Source organism: Leptosomus discolor, chromosome 4, assembly GCF_034619465.1.
Source record: "Leptosomus discolor isolate bLepDis1 chromosome 4, bLepDis1.hap2, whole genome shotgun sequence".
Classification (NCBI taxonomy): domain Eukaryota; kingdom Metazoa; phylum Chordata; class Aves; order Leptosomiformes; family Leptosomidae; genus Leptosomus; species Leptosomus discolor.
In genome coordinates, this window is record NC_141394.1 from 56,471,740 (window position 1) to 56,497,533 (window position 25,794).

At 36.0% G+C, this 25,794-nt stretch overlaps 1 protein-coding gene across 1 annotated transcript in view; it reads left to right on the forward strand.

The window, feature by feature from the left end:
• ATP8A1 (ATPase phospholipid transporting 8A1) overlaps positions 1 to 24,997 on the forward strand; it is a 99,236-nt gene extending 74,239 nt beyond the window's left edge. Inside the window, exons 26-31 of the mRNA XM_086464458.1 lie at positions 2,573 to 2,629; positions 3,123 to 3,230; positions 16,806 to 16,894; positions 17,317 to 17,409; positions 24,229 to 24,320; positions 24,650 to 24,997. Of these exons, the coding sequence (XP_086320584.1) occupies positions 2,573 to 2,629; positions 3,123 to 3,230; positions 16,806 to 16,894; positions 17,317 to 17,409; positions 24,229 to 24,320; positions 24,650 to 24,747 (537 nt within the window). The 3' untranslated portion in view covers positions 24,748 to 24,997. The remainder of the gene's footprint in view (positions 1 to 2,572; positions 2,630 to 3,122; positions 3,231 to 16,805; positions 16,895 to 17,316; positions 17,410 to 24,228; positions 24,321 to 24,649) is intronic.
• Positions 24,998 to 25,794: the final 797 nt, after the last annotated feature.

Sequence of the window (25,794 nt, forward strand, 5' to 3'; positions counted from 1 at the left end):
TCCACTTTGCTTCACTTTAGATTGAAAATCACGGGAAAGATGGGGGTTGCAATTGATGTGTTCTTGCTCTTGCACAGGAATTCAACGTGGTCTGGAGCCCACATGAAGATTTGAGACACTTTCAAATTTGGGAGAGGGGATTTTTTTGAGGATTTTAAAAAAATCTGTGCATGTGAATTGTATGTGTGCTGACAGTTGTCAATCATTGTCTTGAAATATCAAAATCATAAGGCTAAGGTACTTCTCATTCCTCCCACTGCTTTTAGTCTGGTTTTAGGAAGTCTGCATTCATAACTTGTCAAAAACCGGTAGCAAAGGGATTCAGAAATTAATATAGTTTCTTTGGATCCACAAAGAAAGCCAGGAGTGTGCACTGATTCGTATCATGTCCTGGAATTATTTTTTCAGACATAAATTCCAAATAGGAGTAGTGCCCTGAAAGTATTTGTACAACCGTTCTTGAGAGGTCTTTTTAAAAAAGCTCAGTGCTTTATACAGAATACCAGTTTGATTTCTAGTTTCCTGGGGAGGATTTGGTGAGCTACTGTTAGCCTGGATCAAGAGGAGGAGGGAAAAATAAAACCCACATCCTTGAGGAAGCCACTGTGCGTAGCTGGTAACTTTGTTAGGGGCATCAGTTAAGATGCAAGGAGGGTATATATTCATACAGTGCATGTCTCCTTTTATAGAGACTGCAGTGTTTGTTTTGTCTATACATTTTGTCTGTGCAATGAGAATTCTTAATCTGATCCTAAAGAAAGATGTTTTCTTTTCTTATGACTGACTCAAAAGTAGCAAGCAAGTATACCAAATGAGTATTTGTTTTCCACCATAATTCATTTTTTCACTCATCCAAATATAACACCAGAACTGGATAGACTAAGTAAATTATAACAGTCATCATGGCCCTTCATTTTCTTCTAATTAGATTTCACACGTTTTAGATAATAGAATTACAGTGCTATGATTTTTTGGTTCTTAATAATGCAGTGATAGTTGAAGTAGGAGATTCCAGAATTAAAAGCATGAACTTACAGCTAGGGTGAAAGCTTTCTGGCCAGATTTCTGTCCTGTGCACAGTACATGGTGAAAGACTTGTCATATATATTTAACCAGTTATTTTCAGCTTCTGATTGAAGTAAATTTCTTCTGAAGTTCTGAAGCTTCTTGAAGTTCAACCACAGACAAACTCACATAATTGCTTCCAACCTGGCCAACAAACTGGAGTGTAACCTATAGCTGTTACAGTTGGAGCTTGGTCTTTGTGACTCAGTTTTTCAGCCTCATGTTCTTCAGATAAAGCAAAACTTGTGATACGTGTTCACACACGAGGTACAAAATGTAGTAACTATTGCTTTGCTAAACAGAAAACTTCTTTGTCTGAATTTCAAAGGAAGGCGATAAACAATTTTCCTGAATCAATTAGTCCTTGCTGTGGAGTTATGAACTTTCTACTACTGCTGATCCTTAAACAAAAATGGAGCATGTCCTACAGGACAATAACATGACGTTTTCAAAGACTGCTCCATAGAAAGACAAAAGATAAGAAAAAAGATGAGAGGGAAGAGTGAAAATGACATAACAGACGTATTCAACATGTTATTTCTATGCAGAACATAGGTCTTGGGCTGCCAGCATTTAGTTTTTTGCTTTTCAGGGTTTGCCGAAGGTGACTCATTTACTAACAAAGTACTAAGGAAGTGAACAACACTTTTGATTGTTTTTTGTTGGGTTCTTTTTTTTTAATTTAGGCTAATGTAAGCTTGAACAATTGCAGGTTTTCAGCCCAGAGTCTAGATCTTCTAAATCTGACTTTATGTAGAAAGCAGTAGTCATCTCCTCCATAACTAGGGGGTCTGGCATCTCTACTGAAGTGGACTTCACTTTTCACAAACCTTTCTGTGTAACCAAAATACCATCAATAAAGAAGCTAGTGACTCTGTATGAGCCAGACTTGCAGGGTTCTAGGAGGCAAAGGAAATAGTTTAAGATTTCTAATCTAAAAGAAGAGTTTCCAGATCAAATGAGTGGCAAATATTAATGGAAGATAGTAATTCTTAGTGTTCTATTACTAGTCATTACAGGGGTGCATCTTTAAATCTTCTAGTGGCATTTTACTATGTTCATTTCAAATAAGCACTTGAATTTCAGATTTAAGCTGAAATTCACTTTCAAAAAAGGAAAAATATAACTAGCTGTGATCTAAAAGAATTTCACTGTGGGGCTGCTGACTCCCATTTTTTTGGGAGCAGATTCTGTTAAAGCGGAAGGGCTATTCCATAGCTTCTGCAGGTCTGCAGAAATTATTGCCTTTTGCTTTGTGAACTTTGGTTTGTATTCTGTTACACAGCTAGGTGCATTGACACACACAGTACTTTGTTGAATATTGTTAAGGAAATCACATTTAAATTTAAGAGATTGGTTATATTTCACTTGCGCAAGTAAGCATGAAGTATGAAAATCATTAAACTTCATCTGTTCTCCTGAAAGTTTAACCAAATTAATAAATTCTGTATGTTAAGTAAGATTCCCATATTAAAAAAGAATCCACTTTCTCTCTCTCTCTCTCAAGTTTGTGGTTCTAACTGTGTGTTTGAAGGCTGGATTAGAGACCTCATATTGGACTTTGGTAAGCAAATGTCTTTACCATATTTTCAAAAGTTCTATAAAATGTGTTGGATGAATAATTGTATTCTTTCCTCTTACTTATTATGTTACATCCTTACAGTTTGTTGGCCCTCCCCTCAATATCAAACTGAACTGTGATTACTGCATGCAAAGACAGAATATCCATATACAAAAAATAATGCTTAGTAGTGAAAAGGAGGACATTGAGATATAAGGCTTAAAGTAATCCTTAAACTTAAAAAAAAAATCAAATCACTCTGAACTGTTTGTAGCTGAACTTAAATTGGCTTAAAATGCAGTAATATTGCTGCTGAAAGTATCATTTTGGTTTAAGAAATAGCCAACTGAAACAGCAGAGTTAAATTAATACAAGGCACGGAAATTTCATCCAATATATCAGAATCGCATTGTAAATACTAGTAGCAGAGATCTTTTTTTGTGTCATACTGCATCTGTGATGATTGTTCCATTTCTTTTTTTCTTTGTTTTAACAGTTCAGCCATATAGCTATCTGGGGCAGCATAGCACTTTGGGTAGTGTTTTTTGGCATCTACTCTTCATTATGGCCAGTCATTCCTATGGCACCTGATATGTCAGGAGAGGTAAAAGTATATTTTAACTAATATCCAAATGTGTGCAAAATGTATTGTTTGAGTCTTTAGTACAGGGCCTAATCTTTATTGGATCCTTCTGCTAACCAGAGGTGCACAAGAGGGTTGCTTCTTTTATACCTTCAATGCGTTAGCTGTGTTTATTTAAAACAGAATGAATTTTTACTCTTGTGAAAATGGAACTCAACTAACAGGCTGTGATTATGTGGTCTAGTAAGGAAGAATAGACAGGTAAGTTGCTTTGCAGTTCTTTAGTAAGTTTTAATTTTCTAAAGAGAAGTCTTACCAAATTCAGAACTCAGAATTACGGTGCTTGTTTCGCAGGAGGTTGGGGTTTTTTATAATGAGGTAGCACAAGCAGTGCATTGGTTGTGGCTAGTATTTCATCTTCATTTTTACAAATTTTCTAAGTATTTGAAACTGTAAAATGCCTCCAAAAATTTGAGGTGCCATAACATTGCGTGAGCAGCAGCTTGTCCCACATGCATTTCCTTTTCTATTAATGTGCTGCTTGGAATGCATTATTGCATTGTATCTTTAACCTTTTGACAGTAATTACTGGTTTCTCTTTCATTTGTTATCCCATTTGTGTAAACCTGGTCCGAATGTTGCAAGTAGGACTGAATCCATAAAAGATGCTTAATTGCTGGCTATGCTGATCTAATTAGGACTTCAGTCCCAAATTCTCAAAACCATTCAGTTCCAGAAACATCTGAAGTTTAGTATTAATTTCCCGGGCACTAATGTCTGCTGCTGGGCATGGCCAGTACCTCCTGAGCTGAGAAGTTCAGTGCATTCTCAGTGGGAATCAGAAACTGAGAATACCTGCTTGTTTCAGGAAGATATTCTTCTAATGGTTCTCAAAGTGTATCAACTAAATCAAGCCTTACACCAGAAAAAGAGTGAGTGCCCTTAACTCCACCACTGTGATTTAATTCAGCAATTTAAAAATTCATGCAGGATGTGGGGAAATTTAGGCGCATATCTCTCCCTCATTTGAAGGTAATTCCAACCCACAAATCTCACCTCCTACACAAGCAGTTATGGGAAAAATAGTATATAGGCATTTATGTAACTACTACATTTTAATGGCAAGCACAGGGAATTAACTTAAGTACTTGGACACCTAAGAAGAAAATTAATTTGAAATTATACAATTTCTTCCTGGTTTTCCTCTATTATAACCTCTTCCCCATGTATATATGTACATTTTGTATATTACCATGTTGCCTCCACTACTCAAAATTATGTACATTATTCTAAATTGAAGTAATTGAAGCTATCATACTTTTGCATTTTTCTTCATATACACTGTATTTTATAGAAGAAATAGAATGGTTTTGGAATCCATTTGTTTTAGAGATTTTTGTAAAAACTTTATACATTGTTCTGTAAGACAGAACTTTTATAGTGCTAAGCACAGTGGGAGCACCAGGGTGTGTTATAGTTGCTATGACATAAAGGTGGCTACTTCACTGTTGAAATAACTCAATGTTTTACTTAGTACATGTTCAGTCTCTGAAGTTACGGTGAGACAAAGATGTGCATGTGTGTATGCACATGCAGTTGTTGGGGGAGGGGGGTGTCGGGTGAGGTTGGTTTCGGTTTTGTCTTCTAAGAATATGGTTAGAAGTCTGTAACATCAGAATAAAGACTCCTAAACATCTCATAGGCCATAAGAGCTTATTCTAAAAGCTCTGGTGTAGCTTTTTGAGCTGTACTCTGTGTGGCTAAAAGTCTTGTCGACAAATACTGCGGCTCAGATTGGAAGCAGGATTTTTGTGTGCTCGCCTGGAAGCCCCCTGACTGACCGGGTGGCAGGGCAGAATTCACTGTGTTTCTGTGAAGCAAGTCCCGGCCTTCCATAAGTATTCAGACGAAAAGATTCACAAATTTAACTGTGGAAAAGATTGTGGTGTGAGAAACAAATCCATATGGACACCTCTGCTTGCCTGTGCAAATACTGCTTGTCTAATTTCTTCATATGTGCAAGTCAGACTTGAAGGCTTCATCCAAGTACGTTTGGCAGAAATTAAATTAACAAATCAAATGCTGATCTTTAGTTCTGTAGCTTTTTGTCTGTTTTGCCTTGGCTTGATCTGATAATTTAGGCTGAAGGGGATTTTCAGGTGGTTTTTTTTCCCAAATGCGTTCATTAAAAATGCCCTTTTTTAATCAACTATAGATTTGTAAGGAGATTTTACCAACTATAATCCTTATAAAGATTAAATTTATTCTCTTTCAGCTCCTTAGAGCTGGTAATGAGTTCTACCATAGTAGGTTTATAGTCTCACCAGTCAGTATTCTTGATAGAATATTCATCCAACCGTTCAGTTCCAACTAGATGATACTCTCTTCTAACAAACATCTTTTTCATGGCTTCTTATAGATAGAAAAGAACCTACTGAAACACTCTAATAAGGATTCAGTCTAACTTCTTCATATTAATGTCATGAAAACAATAAGATTCTTGCTGCTTATTGCGGATTCTTTTCTAAGAAAACAAAATACTAACGCTCTTGAAGGGGAGAGAAAAACTATATGGAGCTGCTGGGGAAAACACATTCATTGAATGCAGAGGAAATGTTTCATCTAAATATTTTGAACAGATTTTTCCTGTATTCCTATAAAATACCTATACAGCTTCCGACAAATGTGTTTAACAGACAACAGTACAAGATAATGCCTCAAGAAAAAAAAAATAGTTGTAACAGAAGAAAAGTCTTGTTTATGCTGCAAAAACACTCCTGTGCTGGAGCACTGAAGCTAGCAGCGCAAAGTTAAATCATAAGAATTGTTGTTTTGTGTTCATCTTCCAGTATCAAAGCATCACTCACTTACTGAAAAAAAAAAAAAGAAACAATGTCATGTATTTTTGCAGTTTTCCCTACTTTTTACACTAATTTTGTTTCCATAATTTTGTGTATTATTCCAATTGTAGAGAAGGTAATTGAAGTTGGCTTTTACATATATGTTGCTGTATGTTAGTAATACAGAAGGAAAGACTGTAGAATGCTGTTCTCTAAAAGAAAATATAGTGAAATGAAAAATGATGACTTTCTGACAGAATGCCAGCAGTTTTGTTCATTGTCTAGGCCACTACTCCCCCTTCTTTGGCATGTTCTTAATGCTATAATGAAGTGTATTCTTCTTTCTGTCTCTTTTGCTCTGAGTTCTTCCAAAAAAGACAAGCAAGGACCCCTTTGATGCAAAAAGCCTTGTTGATCTAGAATGCTGAGGCCGTTTTGGCATCAAGACCTTTGTTTTCTGGTCTTTTAAGACTGCTGCTCCCACACTGGACCAGCTCATCCCAGCTGGACAGTACTGTTCCTCACAGTGTGGGAACTAGATGGCTCTCCATGTTACAGTACTCCTGGGTCCTATATATAGTGGTAACTAGGTTGCCAAATAGGTGGTGCGTCAGAAGAGTTGAAAGGTGGCTTCTGGCTTGCGTCAGTAGAGGTATCCTGGTAGAAGTGTTCTCCTGATATGAACAACTGGTACTTACATAGCTGATAATCTCTTAGAGGTTGAATAAAGACATCTGGGTGGTAGTAGCTGAAACATGTTTCTTTAGTAAAATTCTGACAAAACCTTAGAATCCACATTCAAACAAGAAACCAGTTACATTTTGTCAAAACAGTTTCCATTCTAGTTTTTAAAAAATAAAAAGTCCATAATGAAGTAATCATTCATTTTCCCTGACTGATGATGTTCAGATGAAAACCGTCAGTTCACCGTTGTCTTTCTGCAGACACAGCCTAGAAGGAAAAATGGATTAAAAATGTCAGAGAAGGAATGGAATTTATGAAGAAGAAAATGGAAAAATAAGCTGTAAAGTTCAGGAAGGATATATCATTTAAAAAGGGTGATAACCTAACTAGTTAATGATGTAGTATCCATGGCTAGGTCAGGTACTGCAGCAGATCAACTTTACGTTATGAGTCTTTTAGTAGTCTGAAACAAGACTTATGTATTTTATCATCAATTAAGCTGAAGTTATTATTTACCTTCATATTATTTTGGTTTGTACTTCACGCTCATTCATTTAAAAAGTTCTCTTCTTGAGTTTATTCTAAGAATTAGAGACTATATTCTTCTAGTCTTAGACACAGATACTAAAATATTAGGAACTCAAGTTTTATCTGCTTATAGCAAAGTTTTAAAATACCTTTTCTACCAGGAGGACTTTGGTAGTAGTAGCAAAACACAATTTCTATTGGAGGAAACTTGATGCACAGTGTATGAGAGAGAAATATGGAAAACATTTCAAAAGGTTTCAGTTGTTTTATAACAATTTTTCAGTCTCTGTTACATAGTGTTTATTACAGTACAATGTTTATCTGCACTAATGTTTGTTCCTGCATTTGTTGTCTGTCAGTGCTGCCTAGTGTGGAAGCATCTGACCAACCAGCTTTACAGATTTTTTTTTTTTAAGATTTTACCTATAAAAATTGTGCTTTTAAGTATAAATGCATAAGAAAGAAAAAGAAAAAAAAAATACAAACGAACCAAACAAAACCCCTACTTTATAGGCATTTTGAGGGTAGATTTAACACCATTACGAAGAAGTTGGCCATACCACAGGACGGCTGTTTTGACCCATTACATGAAACAGGGTCCATATAGTTTCAAAAAAGGTGCCACTACAGACTAGGACATTTTCATTGAACAAAACGTATTTTAAATCTGTGATCTAGCAAATTACCAGGAGACATTTCCTGTTGTCCATGTTTTGTCATATTGTGCATTATACCCACTTGAAAGAAATAAATGATGCTGTGATTAAATTGTTACATGTTTTTATACCTGTGTAGTTCTCTTGCAATAATTGCATTAACTAAGTTTCTATAACTTGCATCACCCTAGTAAGAGTAGCTACCATTTATGTGTCAGTAGACTATAAAGCTGCTTGAAGCTTTCCATTAATGCTTCCATACTTGCAATTCAAAAGGCTACTTTTCTTGTTAATGCCACTTAAAAAAAGCAGATTGATTTTTAAAATTATAAAATAGATCCATTTCTAAGCTGGTATAGTTATCTCTTTCTTGAATAAATATGGTTGTGATTTGAGCTGAAAGAAAACAGGATTGGGGAGAGGAGGAAAAAATAAACCAACCTGTTGTATATTGCATACCAGTACACTCCTGACTCTGGGGTTTCTTACTGTTGTCTTGTGCTCTCACTTGTTAGGCCTTTTTTTATACACCTACCTGATTAATAAGTTAGCTTAAAATTACAGCACTGACTGGAATAAGAAGTATGGCATTGAGATTAAAAGCAAAAGTTCAGTATCTGCAGAACTTTTTAATTTATTGTGATACTGTAGATAATGCACTGTAAAGTTCTCCAGAGCACCATCTGTTTCTGCTCTGTCTGACCCAGGGGATCTATAAAACTACTGACGGAAATTGAAGTTAAGGAACAGGCATGTATTTTATAGAATTTTAGATCATTTGATTGAGGTTTCCAGAATCTTTGTGAAAAACAATAATGTTCCTTGTTGGGTGACTTAACTGCACCATGTAGGAAAGATGTATTAGAATATACTGTATTAACAGTATTAGATTCTTAAATATTGCTTCCTTCTGTATCATTCCACATAACCTGCTTACATGGAATTGTGCTTTTTATAATACTAGGTATACATCCTTTAATCCCCTTACTGATTTTTTTATTACACAAAAAAAGCCACAAAAGACAACAACAACAAAAAAACTTTATAAAAATGTAGCTGTCCAGATATTTCAGTCTCTATTGAACAGGTCTTCTCTGGGGAGATGTTGTCTAAAGTCTCATCTAAAAGGGGGAATTTGTTTTATTCCGATGGAAAGCAAAGCTTATACAATCATAGAATGGTTGAGGTTGGAATGGACCTCGAGATCATCGGATGCAACACCCCTGACACCTAGAGCAAGTTGCCTAGGACCATGTTCAGATGGCTTTTGAATATCACCAGGGACGGAGACTCCACAACCTCTCTGGACAACCCGTGTCAGTGTTCAGTCACCTTCACGGTAAAAAAGGATTTCCTGATGTTCAGATGGAGCCTCCTGTGTTTCAGTTTGTGCTTACTGCCTCTTGTCCTGTCACAGGGTGCCACTGGAAATAGCCTAGCTTTGTCATCTTTACACCCTCCCTTCAGGAATCTGTCTCCATTGACAAGATCCCCCCCTTCTCTAGGCTAGATAGTCACAATTGTCTCAGCACTTCCTCTAGTGCAAGAGGTGTTCCAGGCCCTTCGTGATCCTTTGTTGGACTCTCTCCAGTATGTCTATGTCAGGGAGCCCAGAACTGGACACTTCTCCAAGTGTGACCTCATCAGTGCTGAGTAGAGGGGATCTCCCTTGACCTCTGCTGGCAATACTTTGTCTAATGAAGCCAAAGATATGATTGACCTTATTTACTATAAGGGCACGTTGCTGGCTCATGTTCAACTTTGTGTCCACTAGGACACCCAAGTCCTTTTCTGCCAAGCTGCTTTCCAGCTCCATGTCCCCCAGCATGTGTCAGTGCATGGGGTTGTTCTTCCCCACGGGCAGGACTTCACACTTCTCCTTTTTTTAACTGCATGAGCTTCCTGTCAGCCCATTTTTCCAGCTTGTTGAGGTATCTCTGGGTGGCAACACAACCCTCTGGTGCACCTACAACTCCTCCCAGTTTTGTGTCATTAGCAAACTTCCTGAGGGTACACTCAACCCCATCATCCAGATCTTTAATGAAGATGTTAAACAGGACTGGACCTCAATATTGACCACTGGGATATGCTGTTAGTTACTGGCCTTCAGCTAAACTTTTTTCTACTGATCACCACCCTTTGGACCTGGCCACTTAGCCAGATTTCAGTTTACCTCTCTGTTCATCGAACCCCTACATCAACAGCTTCTCTATGAGGATTTTACAGCTTATACCCCGCTGTATTGTCCCTCCAGCTGTAAAAGATGTTGTTAATGGCTACTTGTCTCATGCATTTTTAAAAACAGATGAGTGTTATTGTAATAACTGTTGCAGAACACAGCATAATAAATAAATTTAAATGTTGTATATTTAAGAAAATTGCTATGGTACTTTTTTTCTCAATATTAGCAGGGGGAGTTATAAATAATACCCCTAAAATTTGAAAAGGAGTGATTCTTTTTAAGTTCTTCAATGAAACAAGAAAAGTACTGTACCATGCTTTTAAGGGAACTTGTAAGATAATTCAGTTGACAATATGTATTTCTAAAAATTGCCTTGAGCCCTTTATGGTAAACAAATACCGATGTCTCCCAATTCTTGCTTCATTATCACACAACTTGTGGAAAATAGTCATTCTCCATTGGCTAGTATCTGGGATATTTATGCTGAGTTAGCCAGTAATTTTTGTTTTCCCTGCTTCACTGCTTATTACCAATCTGGATTAAAGTATTATCCAAAATTCTGGGTCTTCATTTTGGGAGAAGTAATCAGTGCAGTAAATTTTCAGTGATGGACTATTGTTTATTTACAGAGCATGTTTAAAATAGTTTTCGAGAACACTGAAATAATTAAACAACAAAAGTTAGGATCTTCCTTCATAGTCCAAAACTTTTTCAAGCCCTTTCTCAGCAAAAGGGCCCTATGGACATTTTCCCACATTTTTAACATATTTTTCATGCCCCTCCAAGTTTTTTCCCAGCTTGTCTTTTACAGATCTGTGAGTCTTTACAAGGCAATAATCAGTAATCTGTTCTGTCTCCCCCTCTGTACCTATGTGAACCTCTTGTTTAGAGAAATAAAAAGTTTCGACGTACATTTGTGGAGAATGTTATTACTTCATAAAAGAACTCAGCGATTTATTGAAGGTTTTTTAAAGTGAGTCACAATTCATCCCATAACACATAGCCATTTTAGTCATCTGTCCTCACCTGAGAGCCTAAAATTGTTACAGTTCTGATACTAACATCTTTTGGCTTATTCAGTTCTTTAAATATAGAGTTTGCTTTTAGTCTGTCGCTTCAGGAATCCAAAATATTTTCATAAGGCGTTTTCTTTTCCCATTTAATTCCCATTAGGTGGTTTCTGTTTTGAGTCCTCAGACCTTCATGGTTTAATTGTACTTAGTCTAGTACTAGATATTTGTTAGCCAGAGTCTGCCATTCCCAGATACACTTTAAAGATCCTATTCCATATTCAGTACTTCCATTGCCAATCTTGTTCTTTAACTGTGCAGGTAAAAACAGAAACAGCAGAGCTGATCTTTGAACTACCAATTTTACCTTTTCTGCTTATGATGGTCTGTCTTGGTAGTATTACTGTTCCGATATCCTTTCTTTTTACGTGTTAGTCTTTCCCTGGTATCAGCATTTAACTGCATTCTTTCTCTCAGCATATTATTGCCAATCTCCTTTATAAACAAAAGTTAGGGTTTTTTTCTGTTGCAAATGTTATGAATCGAATTCAGTACACATTCCCATTGCAGTTACGTGTACAATGCTTAAAAGATTAATGATATTCAGCTGCCATCTTTGTCCATATCAACTTTCTCTCCTGATGCACAGTAGTGAGGAATGACTACAGTTCCTTACAAATCGTAGTGAAACTCAATTGTACCCCTTCCTGTTACACCTATTGCAGTGCAGACAGCAGCTATCCTGGTAACAAACTCTGTAGAACCACCAGAACTCATCTGCTCATCATGGCTTTACATCTCCTTTGCCAGAGCCAGATACTATTTCTTATGTCAGCTTTGAATCGGCTCCGATAGGTTTTTCTGTGAGTCTTTTACTCCAAGGCAAAAGAGGACAGTCCAGCTTTTTCTTTCAGAATAGTGTTCTCTGATTACAAGCACTATTAAAAGTAGCATGATAAATCTCACCTTGCCAACATTTTCTAGCTTGTCTAATTTCACATCCAGGTGGCTAAATTTCTTTAGTTTTCTAAAGGGTAGTGTTCAGGTCTGTTAGTTCAAGCTGTAATGCAACCCTGTTAGCCAAACTTTTCCCAACTGAACCTTCTTCTCTTCCTAATTCTTGGGGAAGCGTTTTTTGTTTGTGTGTCACTCTCCAGCTTTTTGAGGAAATTTCCAGGTATTAATATTTATTGCAAAGCCTTTTTTCTTTACTCTTTTCCTGCTTTTTATCTTTGAAATCACTTCCATCACTGTTTCTATCTAAAGTCAACAGATATAGCAACTGGTAATTTCTCTTCCTAAGAGTTCTTCCTGGCACAAGGATTTATTGCTGGTTTCTGTGGGGGTTTTTTTCCAAATGTGAAATATCTATTGTGGTAACCTAGGCTTTTGTAAAATGCAAGGAAGGAATTAAACGCCTGTGAACTTAATTCACAAAGTAAGAGTGAGCAACCCCTCTTAAGTTAGTCACAAGAACATGTAATAAGGTGCAGTCTTGCTTTTCATCCCATTCTGGGCCCAAATGCCTCACTGTGGTTAGAGATAAGTGCTAATCAGGTGATTCACGAATCTGAACTACTTCCCACAGTTAGACCCTTATCACCTGTATTTTTTAAAATACCCATTTATCCAACAGTCAAATACTATAACATTCATCCAAAATGAATGTTGACCGAAAGCCAGATTTAAGTTTCTCTGTACTTCATAACTTTCAGGGTAATGTTTTCTGCTGAAAAAGTGATTGAACAGAGAACTGTGTCTTCTGCTGTTCCGCTTTGTGTGGAATAATCAAATATTTACTGGAGCAGAAGAGACAATGTGCTGGCTTTTGCTCAGCCTGAGTGATTAAGGTACTCTGTAGGAAAAGCCAAGATGGGTGTTCCAGAGGATACTTAAATATTAAAATATTTACTGAAACAAGAGGCTGAACTAAGGATGCCTCTGTAGAAGAAAGAACTAAGTATCTCTTAATTGTCTGTATTGCTGTGTCACTACAGAGGTACTTTTTGAAGCTTTAGGATTTATAGTGCATGTCTGTGTTGGTGGGCTTTTGTATATATGTATTTATTATTTATATTGTCTGTTATTTGTGTTTATATAATTAAGACCATAATCTTAATCATCCCTCTGTGGGATACAGTCCACCCTTCATACCTGCCTGCAGTGAGGAAATTAGTGATCTTGCAATGGACCAGTAATACCCTTAGCTAAAGAAAATGAGAGGAGCTAGGGAAAAAGTAAAGGCATGTTCCTTAGTCTAGCCTTAGTCATTTTCTTATCTCCTAGGAGATTTGTTCCAGTAAGAATTTATAGATTCTGCCTGCATATATCCAGTTACCTGCTTCCTAACTGCCTGGTATTCCCTCTGTTTCAGTACCTCTTACTGTTTGATGTATACCAGTAGGGCTTTGTTTTGTATGTGCAGAAAATGCAGGGACTCCCTTTCTAGTATACCTAATAAGCAGAGTTCCTACTTGGTTTTTAATTAATAGGAGCTATGAGATTTTTTTTTTTTAACTCGAAATAGCAAAGAAAGACTAGAGGCATTACAAGAACTCACTTGTTGGAACTTCACTGACTGGGAGTTAAATACAGATCTGTTTTAATATTACAACAGTCAGTGCTTTGGCGTGTGTGAAGGCAAACACATGTAGATAACTAAAACCTAAACTAAAACTAAAAATTGTCTCTGTAGGTTGTGGAGAGGAGAAACTGTAGCTGGTTTAATGTTGTTGAGGAAGTATTTTAATAGTTCTGTAGTTTATAAGGAGAGGACACATGCCTAGATGATACTTGAAACAGATAAACTGAAAATGGTTTTCACAAGCTTTTCTGCAGCAGGAATTTTGCTGTTATATTCGTCTTTCTGTACTTTTAGATGGCTTTTTTAAATCTGAGCTAGCTGTTTTGGCAGAACATATAATGTTTTCTTCATACTGAAGAAAAAGGGAATATTATCTTTATATTTTGGCATGTAATTTCCTAACAGTACATCTTCATCAGTGCATTAAAAATGTTTTGTAGCCAGGATTTCTAATCTGCCACTAAGCCATCAAAGGGAGTAATTCTCAGCATTTTTTTCTTTTTTAAAAAAAATAAGAACTTATATAAAAATGTATACAATGCACTCATTAAGCACTGTTAATTTACAAAGCCCTAATATTGAGCATGAGCTCCACAGACGACAAATTATTTGTCCTCTGTGCAGGATTTGTAAGTCCTACAATAAAGTAGGCTTCCCAGCTCTCATTTTGGATTACTTCTGAATTCCCCTGGGAGCCACTTTTGTGGCAGATTCCATTTGGTTTCACAAGGCCTGAAGGGGGAAAACTTGGCATAGACCACAAATCTCTCACATTAGGAACAATTTGTAAACCACGAACAGAGGCAGCCAGAGTCCGTCCTCAGAACAGGCTGCTCCTGTTAGTGCCATTGTCTGAAAAGGATTGGTTTGCCATTTCCCAGATGACCTGCCTATGTGTAGAGAGATGTGAAAAGTTAGAGACAAAAATGTTTTCTACAGAGTGAGGGGGGGAGCTTTCTTGTACAGAAAGGAAGGAAATACCTCTGTGGGATTTTATTTTTTCCCCTCTTCGTCCAAAAAATACAAAGAGGCCCTCTGTCTTTAATGCGAATGTCGGCTTTAAATCTTTTAGGTTTGGATTAACTCTGTAAAAGAAAAAAAAAATCTGACAGGCTTTCAAATATGACGCAGAAAAACTTCTTTTTTTTCCTCAATTCATGTTGTTCAGTTGTAAAGCCAAAGGCTGGATGGACTGAATAGTAGGCGCCAGTTGTTCCTTCATTCATAGTTAGCATTACAATGGTCAGAATTAACATCCTAAGACCTACATTATCACTTTTGCTGTTTCACCAGCAAACATTTAATACAGGGTGGCTAACGGAAGGAGAGCTCTTTGCTACATTCTTATAAATTAAAAAATGTCATTATTAATAGGAAGTATGGGTCATAATTACTTCAAGTTGCATTTTTTACAGTTTTTCTGGTTTTTCAGGAAACTTTTTCTCTCTAATTGCTACTTCATTGTGAAAAGTCTTGCAAAATGTAGTTGTGATAGACATTTCCTATTAGCTGCTGCTTTAGGAAATGAGTATTTCATCAAGTATGTCAAAAGTCATATTTTGCTTATAAAGTGACCGTGCTAATTCATTTTCTCCACTTCATAATACAAAATTTTATATTTTTTTCCTCCATTGAAAATGTGAGTTGTTTTATTTTGAACCTGTCTGTACTCCATGTTTACACCTTTGCTGATAGCTGTTGGCAGAAATAATTACTAGAATCTCAGGGCAATATCTATGTCCTTTTAATATAGCTGTGGAAAGTTTACCAAATTTTCAGTTCAAATGCGTTCTAATGCTGTCCAAAGAATCAGTGTCAGTAGGAATCTGGATATGAAAACAAGGTAAATAGAACTTTTTACCTATATGAAAAAGAAATTTATTTTCTGAAAATAATTCACTTCTGTTTTTACACATGAACATAGCAAGTATAATTCTAAAATGTTCACATATACGCATTCACAAATTAGACTTTAGTTACTGCAAGCTTCCTGCATTTGCCTGCTAATTAATATTAGTAAAATTTTATCTTGTTTATTTTAATGTACTGAGGTTTAACCTTTGAAAGGAATTAGTCTCCAAGTAATGAAGCAAAGGATTTGAAAGGGTATCGTTGTGTAGCAATGTTACTTTCAATCTCTGTGCAATCTAATTACATTACAAAGTTATTTTTAATACTGACTGCCAAACAATCTTTCAGTAATATGCGTCATTAAGTATTTATCATACTCCTTGCATCCATAATATTATTGATGTAGATACTTGGGCATGAATTACAAGGGTAGATTGAAGGGGTTTTTTTTTTCCTTTAATGTCCATACATTATGATGTTTGGTTTGGCTTTTTAGTGTGTTTTACTTTTTAGTATATTTACACACCAATTTAAGTTACAAACGGAAGGAATTACTATGTGTTATTATGAAGGAGCGTATAAAAAAGCAAACACACAGCTAAAAACAGAGATCTTGTTTGCAAATATTTCACCATGTGTTAATGTGTTAGATCTTCATGTATCAATATGTTGCATACTTCCATATTTATGTAATTAGTTGTTTTCGTAGTTCTCATTTTTAAGCAGTTTGTTGAACAGTAGTCTGTGGCAGTGTGGGAACTGTGGTACAGTGAGTTCTGTTGGAGATAACTTTGATCCAAGTAACATTGCAAAACGATTGTAACAGTGTCCAATATCTATATCAAGGGTCAGGAAGCATTATATCCTGTTAGGGTTGATTGCAAATAAGAAATTATGCTCATAATATATTGCAAAGATTGTGCAATTCTAAAATCTGCTTTTAATGGAAATGTCCACTGTCAGCGCAGTGGTGTAGAGCAGCATTGTGGAGGGGTAGATTTCCCCTTTCTCAAAGAGCTACGCAGTGTGATCATTCTACCAGCTTCTTAACATGAATTAGTGCTTACTATCTACTGGATTTCTATAGCAACTGAGGGGATTTTAGAAAGGAGTTAAAAGTCTTATTTCACATTAGAGAGTCTAGGATGGTTCATTTAAATTTGCTTTTGATACCTTCAACCAAGTAATTAATATTTCTAAGGGTTTTTTCCTAGTTCTTGTCGTAACATTATCACATTTTGTGCTTTTTTTTTTCCTCCAGGCAGCTATGATGTTCAGCTCTGGTGTGTTTTGGATGGGACTTCTGTGTATTCCTATGGCGGCTTTACTTTTTGATGTAGTATACAAAGTGTGAGTACAGAAATGCGAAGGTTTATGGGAGAAAGTACAGACTTTTAAATGAGTGTTCTAACTACTAATATAAGAAAAGCAAATGAAGATCAGCTCTAGTGTTTATATAAAATTATTTTTCACCTGTTCGTTTTTGACAAACTTTATTAGAACTGTTTTAAATATATATTGTTTAAATGTATTTTAAATGTTTCAATAATTGTAATGTCTTTTTAATAAATACTTGTTGTTTCTAATTTGTAAGAACACCTGATCAAATGTATTATTTCTACTTGCTTTATAGTATTTTTTTCTTGTAAAGCTTAATTTTAAGTCATCTGGGAAAATGGATTTGTAAATTGAATGTTTATATAGGTGTTAAAACAATCTGTTCTTTTATTTTCAAGAAGAGTAAATCTGGCAGTATTTTGTATTACTTACAGAGTAAAGAGAGCTACTTTTAAGACACTGGTAGATGAAGTTCAGGAGTTGGAAGCAAAGTCTGAGGATCCTGGGGCAGTTGTGCATGGCAAGAGGTACTGGAAAAACCTGTAGATAATTTTCTTTAATTAAAAAAAAAAAAAAAGCTACATTATTTTCAGCCTTATACATGTATCAAAGACAAAAGGTTATTTTCCAAAATCCATACAAACAAAAGGCATCTGTAAAGAGATTTCAGGTCTACTGAAATATGCTTAGATGTAGGTTTACCAAAGGCTTTAACTGATTGTGTTCCTTTGTAGCTGACTGTTAGGTTTCTAGTTGTTATATATAGAACAAACTTGAGGTACGATTTTAATTCTGTCTTTTGACTGTATTAACAGTTAATACAAAGTGAGTTTAAACCTACATCATTCACTAGTATAGATATAAATCGGGCCTAAGCACAATAAAAAATAAAATAAATTTTTAAACCTGCTTGATAGCATAGGTGAAAAGAGAAAAATCTGTCTAGGATGTGCTGAAATTGAATAGAACAAGCTGGCTTTGTATCTAATGCCAGTCCAGAGCAAACAAATTTGACAAAATTAATTCTTACCTCATATTGGTTAAACTTAATTCCACGAGGATTCCCTTATTACGTCCTCCTTCATGGGTCAGGCAGGTAGTTTGAAAAGAGAGAAGGTAAAACTAAACAATTGGACAATTTCAATGTGTAAACTCAGGGTAAAGGTGTGCACTCACTAAAATACTTAAGACTTTTTAACCCTAGCTGGACTCGTAGCAAATGCTTGCCGAAAGCGAGTATGAGATGACAAAGCCTCCCTCTCGCCCCCTTCCAATTCATTAGTGCCATTTGGCTGAGCTAGAGCGTTCTTTCCTTGTCTTCATTTTCATGAGTTTTGTGCCATCTAAATAAAGCCAAAACTGCTGATACATGACTTTCCTGTTCTTTCTTTCTTTCCTTTGGACTGCTGGTTTTTTAGTGTCTTCATGGCAAAGGGCTTAGCCGAGAAGGCTTTTTTCCTACCAAAGTGGGAAAAAGACCCGCAAAAATACAAACAGCCACTGCTTTTATTGTAGATTCGATTTTCAGGAAGCACCTTTTGTTCATAAAGATACTTCAGTTCCCTTTTTCCTTCAATCTTACTGTATCCCTCCTCCAGTTCTGTGGGTATCAGCTTACTAGTATTTACCAGGTTGAAACCAAGTTACATTGGATACCAAGGTGATGACCACCATTTCTAATGGGTGGAATATCCAGCTCATGTGAGTGTTTGCTCCTACTTTTCCTTTCTTTTCCTAGAAATTTTCACAAGAATGTTTTGTCTCTAGTGGAGTTCATCTTCCCTGGTACCGCAGTCAAATACCAGGGGAGGTACCATGAGGCCTGGAAGCTCATTCTACCACCTTTAGAGCACCTAGTCTAGTGTGGTGGGCTACACAGGAGCACGTACCTGTATAGTGTCTCCCATCAGGCTCTGTATGCTGTCTTTGTGGCAACAGCTTCATACTGGAAGTACTGCAAAATCCCCTTTCTTCTTTTCCTTCATCACTGCAAGACCCAACTAGAGCTTGCAAAAGTAAGTTCTCGCACCTCTAAACGTGATCTAAATTGATTGCTATGGATAACTCTCCAGTGCTAGTGCTCATTTAGGCAGCTTTAGGGCAAGATCTTCCTCCAAATTAACCAAGTCATATATCAATGTGCTGAAATTTGAGCCAGAAACAATCTATGCTGTGTGTTTTTTTGCAAAGAGCAGAAGTTGTAACTGAATGAATTATAGACAAGAAAGCAGACATTAATACTAGACAGTGCTAAAAGGGGAACATTTCGTGGATGTAGAAGAAAGTAAGGTAATGCACCTTTTTAGCATGCCATACTTGTGTTCCCAAGACTTCTCTTGTATTCCCAAATTCAGCTACTTTTACTTCAGTCGTCTGGGCAGTATGCTCTTCCTTCATTCTACAGAATATCTTCCAAATCCGTTCTTATTTAGGTAAGAGGAACTTGGTGTTTTCACCAATAGTTTTATAATTATCTTTTTATCCCACAATTAAGTTTTTAGGAGGGCTTCATAAAGATAGTTTAGATACCTGCCAGAATGTCTTTCTTAGATCCATTACTTCTCCACAAAGTTATTTTTAGACCTGTATTGTTTGAAGTATACAAGCATCCACCTAATGTACAAATCAATGGATGATAGAAATCTTAATATCTCTTAAGGATTTATTCTCTCCTTGATTTTTTTAATGCTAATTCAGGTAATAGAGCCAAAAACTTCACCCTTTATGGAGAAAATATTCTTTGTTACAGAAACGGTCTGATGAACTGACCTGCATCTTCAGAAATTTGAGTGGACTATTATATACATTTTTTGAGTCTCCTAAGTTGCTTAGAAGCCAGGATAAACTAGTTACCAGTGCAGAGAGTTAAATTGGTAAGGAATGTCCTCTACATCTGTTTTAAATATGTACATGAGACTCTTATTCTTAAGTTGTAGTGCTTTTCATGCAAGAGCGGATAGTTATTTTTGAAAAACTTACTATGTATTCTTCAGCACCAAATAATATTTTTCTAATGTACACACCTCTGAAAGTACCTTTTTATGTTGTAGCAGAAGTGATTTGTTCTTACGAAATGCCAAAATAACCTAAGAAGATGTAAATCCCTGTTTGATTAAGAAATAACTTGGAAATAGTGAGAAAGATAACTCAGGAACTTTTCCACTCTGTCCATTCCAATCTTAAAAATACTACAATACAAAATAAGAGGGTCAACTTGCACAGATAACAGATCAGGATTCTACTATTGGCTAGATTCAGACAGTATCTGAATGTTAATTCAAAGTATATTAGTGTTAATTTTTATGGCTGTTTTTTCAGCTAGAACACATTCGTTGCAGTTTTTTAGAACTGCGTTGCCCTGATATTCCATGTGTGTAAATACAACTAAGATTATAAGGCTTTACCTTTTGAAGCTTTCCTGTCAAACAATCTTAGGATGGGAATTGTCTGTTTAATTCGGAATTTGCACTTTCAGCTGTTTTCTTAAAATTTGGATTAAAAAAAAATTGACATTTATGTCAAAATAATTTTAAATATAGTTCTTCAAAGATCTTTATTGTATTTTAGTATATGCTTTAAAAGTAGGACATGCTAATATAGTCTTAAAATTAATCATCTTTTGTATTTCTCCAGTGCTGATTTGAAAAGGTTCTTAAACTTATCATTGAAGGCTCAAGAGCATTCCCATCATATCTTGCAGTTTCAGTATGCATAAGGGTGTATAATCAGATTTTTTTTCCCAAAAAACTGTCCAAAAATACTTATTCTGTTCTTCCGTATGCAAGACATTGAAATTGGGTTTATCACATATATTTGTCAGTTTAAGTAAGAATATATCTTGAGGAAGAAGGTGCAAATTTTGCATGGTCACTTTTCCAACAGAAAGTAAAGTTTCATGTCAGAATACAGTTGACTTGAGGGTGCCTTGATGGCATAAATAATAGAGCAGCTTCAGTGGATTAACAAATTTGTGCCACAAAAAGTATGATTTCTATCATTAAAACCATTGTAATTGAAATGCCACAAAGGCGTTTGTACTTAAAATTGAAATGACTAAGGTAAAAGGATACTTTCTGTATATAAACCATTGTTCAAAAACAGTTTTTCTGATACCTTATATATAATGCTTAAGCAGAAACAACAGTAGTAATACTTAGTACAGAAATATTTTTACTGGATTGAATACTACATGGACTAACAGTAACATGAATAACAGCCCAAACTTGTGGAAATGTCTTTAAAGATATATGCTGGAAATGCTGCTTCATATAATCATTCTTTTTCACTCAGTCCACTTGGAAATTATTTTTAGACCAGCTAAGTGGTTGGTCAGAAATACATCAAGTAGTAATTTTTTTTTTCTGTAAGTTAGATTGATTGCCTGTAAATTTACACATTTCATGTTCAAAATCAGTTAATATTCAGCTTGTCCATATTGGTATACATAATGAGCATAGGCATTTAGTTACTACAATTTATTATTGGTTAATTATGAAACCATGTTTTCTTGACTTTGTTCATAGATTTTTAAGTATGCTTTTGAATGGCAACAGTGTGATTCATAGTAAAGAGCCTGCAGTATTTCTTCAAGTACAGAAATAGAGAGAATTTAATACCTGGAAGCACCTTTCTTTTCCCAAATGTGTTTCCTACTTTATTTGCATTTTCTGTACTAGCAATCAGATCTGTGCAGTGGAAACTTCGTTATACATAAACAAATGCAGGCGCATACTTCATGCTCTTGTAAAACTTAAAGCAGTGTTTTCAGTGCTTAGCATTTAAACAATCTGAACGTTTCATTCTGGAATACAAGCAAAGAAGAATGGTGGCACCAAAAATGCTAGAATAGACCTGCTAGGTTTTCAATAAAATAGGTTTTTATTAGCAAATGACACCTGTCAAAAACAAAAATGGCATAGAAATTTGCTGATTTCGACTCATTAGGAAGGGTTTCTCAGATGTATTGCAAAGGAGATACAGCTGATAACTGTAAGTATTCACATGGTCTTCCACCTCTTCAACCTCTCATCTTACTTGAAGATATTTATTTGTTCAGTCTATATCCTTGTGGTTTAAACCTCAGTCCCTAATTTTTTATTGGTCTTGTCACTTTAAGTTTGTAGCTCTGAACTAAGAAACAAGGCTCTTACACAGCCTAGAGGAGCAATTAGGATAAAAAAAATACTAAAAAAAAAAAAAAATCAAACAAAGTCTCCGAAGAGCTAGCTTATGAAAACACTGAGAGTAAGGTGTGTCTCCTGGAATTGGTACCTAATTCCTTTTTTACAAGTCTCTTTCTATCTTTTCATTCAAACCATGGCAGAAGCAGTTTCCTCTGCGTATCCCTTTACCCTGTGGATTTTGCAGTTAGCATTCCTCTATGGGTGTGGGAATAATAGGTTTATTTCCATCTTCCAACTTAGAAGAGCTAAGCTCTCATCTCCTGGTATATGCTTTAACTGCCAGACTGGAGAGGAACAGAAAGGGGAGATAAACTGTTAGTCTCTCCAGTTTAATACAATGGTTCATCTTCATATATAAGAAGTATGTACTCCCTGAAGAAAGAATGAGCATTTCTAATTTAGTGGTTTGAATGCTGATCTAGTAAGGGAAGCAATCTACTTTGGTTCCTTGCAACACTTAGTCTGGTCGGTAGCTTGGGAAGGTAAGTCTGTTTAGCTAATTGACAATAATATTAAAAAGTAATTTGACTTACTAACGTAGGTATGTGAAATCTGTTATACTTCCTACATCATAGAATCATAGAACAGTTTCAATTGGAAGAGACCTTCAAGATCAAGTCCAACCTTTGTCCTGGCTCTACCAACACCACCAAACCATGTCCCTAAGTACACCTACCTGTCTCTTAAACACCTCCAGGGATGGTGACTCCACCACCTCCCTGGGCAGGCTGTTCCAATGCCTGACAACCCTTTCCGTAAAGAAATTCTTCCTAATATCCAACCTGAACCTCCCCTGGTGCAGCTTAAGGCCATTTCCCCTTGTTCTATCGCTTGTTACTAGGGAGAATAGACTGACCCCCGCCTCACTACAACCTCCTTTCAGGTAGTTGTAGAGAGCGATAAGGTCTCCCCTCAGCCTTCTCTTCTCCAGGCTAAACAGCCCCAGATCCCTCAGCCGTTCAGCTTTGATAATCTCCCAAAACTACACCAAAATCAAATCACTCTATACTCAGAATAATTGTAAGATACTTTTTTTTTAAGTGAACTAGTTTTTAGACCACTTCACATGGGGAGGGGCTGGATTTTGCAGCATGGGAAATGTTTAAATGATTGGTTGGTATTTCTCTGAAACACAAGCTTTAATTCACAGTGAATATCAAATTTAGAGGAAGAAATTGAAGGGTTTGTATGAGGGGTTTTTTGTAGACCCTTGCACATCTTTATCAAAATCTTATTCTCAAAATTGTCAGATTTCAAAAGCCCTCTGAGCTATGACCAGTCTATTGTTTATTCAGTAATGTAGGCATCCCCTTTGAGAGAACTTTAAATTTAAGAAAGATGCACAGTCAGGAAACCTGACACATTCACTGTTTCATTCGCCACAGTTTGCAGCATTCAGCTGATCCTTGAGTCTCGGTTTTAAACGGTTTAATACTCCTGTTTTCTAGTTGGGCTGAAATGGAGAGTCGCTTGGATCACATTAAAGCGCAACGAACACATAACACAACAGACTCAGTACTGCTAAAAAGGAAAGAGATGGGCTGAATGACCAACCTCTAGTTGTAAAAGTAGTCTATTATTTGGGTATGATCTCCAGAAAAACACTTTCTAGAGTTTCATGGGGAGTACACCTTGCTAGAACACTTGTCATGGAAGCAATATGTTTTTGTACACACAGCTGATGGCCACAGATGTGACTTTCCTTCCGTCTTCTTTTCCCTTGCCTTTGGGGTACTGTGTCAGTAGAGGCTTAAAGCACTTTCTTATGTAAGAAAAAGAAAGACTATAATTCAGCCTGGCACTAATCAGGCCATGCTACGTCAATGAAGCCAGTGTCTTCCCTTTATACCACATGTTTCCAAAGGGGTCACACTTAAATGTTCACAATATTATTCATTTATTTGTATTGTCAGCACACAACAGTGCTTCAAACAGATGTTTTGCCTGTACTGTGATGAGTAAAAACATCAGCCAGTATCTGGACTTCACAATCTGCCCTCGCACATGCTTTTAATCATCTTAATAATTAGTTCAGGCACAATTAAAAAATAAAAAAAGAGAATGGACACTTTCCATTTAATAATGGATTCTCATTTAACAGACTCAAAGGGATACTGTAATTACTAAGAAAATATTTTTCACACGTGTCCACTTTCTTTCTAGCTTAACTGAAAGAGCCCAACTACTGAAGAATGTTTTTAAGAAGAACCACGTGAACTTGTATCGCTCTGACTCTCTGCAGCAAAACTTGCTTCGTAAGTGTTCACTGACAAATAAAAATCAGTATCTATTAATAATGTAGAAGTAAAATTCTATCTTTCACTGCATTTGTTTATAGTAAAGATACAGTGTTCTTTGCCTCTTGGTAGGTTTCTCTTCATTGCTAAGATACTGTGCAGAGTTCTTTCTGCTATTCTATAATTGCAAAATTATGTAAGAAACGGCATGGGTTTTCTACCTACTAATTGCTGAAAAAGAGGTTTATTCCTCTCTATTGACCTTTGTTAAGTTGCTTTTATTAAAGTCTTAACAAAAAAAATCTGATCAAAACTGAATTGGTTTCTGTTTTGGTTTATATCTGCAGATGGCTACGCCTTCTCTCAAGATGAAAATGGAATAGTTTCTCAGTCTGAAGTAATAAGAGCTTATGATACCACAAAACAAAGGCCTGAGGAATGGTAAAGGAACACAGCTGGAGATTTAGGCCTTACTAGTTATTTTTGTGAGACAGACTACTAGATCTTTGCTGGGAGCTGTGACCATAGCCCAGTTATCAGAGATTTAAAGATCTACGATGGTCTTGTTCCATAAAGTTTGGATTTGTGTATTCAGTAGACATAAGCACTGTGCAACTATACTGTAACACACCATCTCTAAATTTTTTAACGAGTATTTGCTTAGCCTTTGTAAACAGATTGGAATTTACCTTGTATCTTGCCAGCTTGCTTATTTTACAATGAAGTTGAATCAATACTGGTCGTACACTCGGAAGGCAATGGTCAGATCTCTAAACTTACTTTACATTGACAGGCCATTAGCATCTGTGAAGGTTTTCAAGTGTTAATATATTTAAATACAGTTGATAACAAGCCTTTGATTTCTACAAGTGCTGAAAAAATAGTATCTTAATGGTGTTAATTCACCGTTTTTGAGAAAGATTTTGAGCCAAGATGTTTATAGATGTTTGTGTCAAACTAACCTAAAAACGTTTGCCAAAGAAGTTCCATAAATGTTTTCTGTCATTAGAAATAATTCAAAAGGAAATTAACTCCAGTCCTGATCTCAGAACTTCATGCTTGAGTCTCTGCAATTGAGGAAAAAGATTTACAGTACAGCAAGCCTAATTTGAGTGGCCTTTACGGCATTTGCTTTCAAAACTGCAAGTCTTTGCACCTTTGGCCTTATACAAGCTTTTCCCTTATTTTCATTCAGTATTGCGTATGTTGAAAATGGCTGCCACCTTGTAAAATTGAGTACACACATTATTTTGTTCAATTCTTAATAATTGCTCTGCCTTACATCCCTTTAGCAGCTAAACAATTGGTTTTGCAATGCTTAGTTGTATCTGCTTATACTGTAGGTTCAAAAGAAAGTTTAACTTATTTTTTTAAATTAATTAAATTTTCAACATTTTTATAGTAAAAATATTTGAAATGCATACATTGAAATAGAGAGCAAAGCATGCCCTTCGCTAGTCTGTGGTGTGTGCTGTTTTCTTTGCACTAAAGC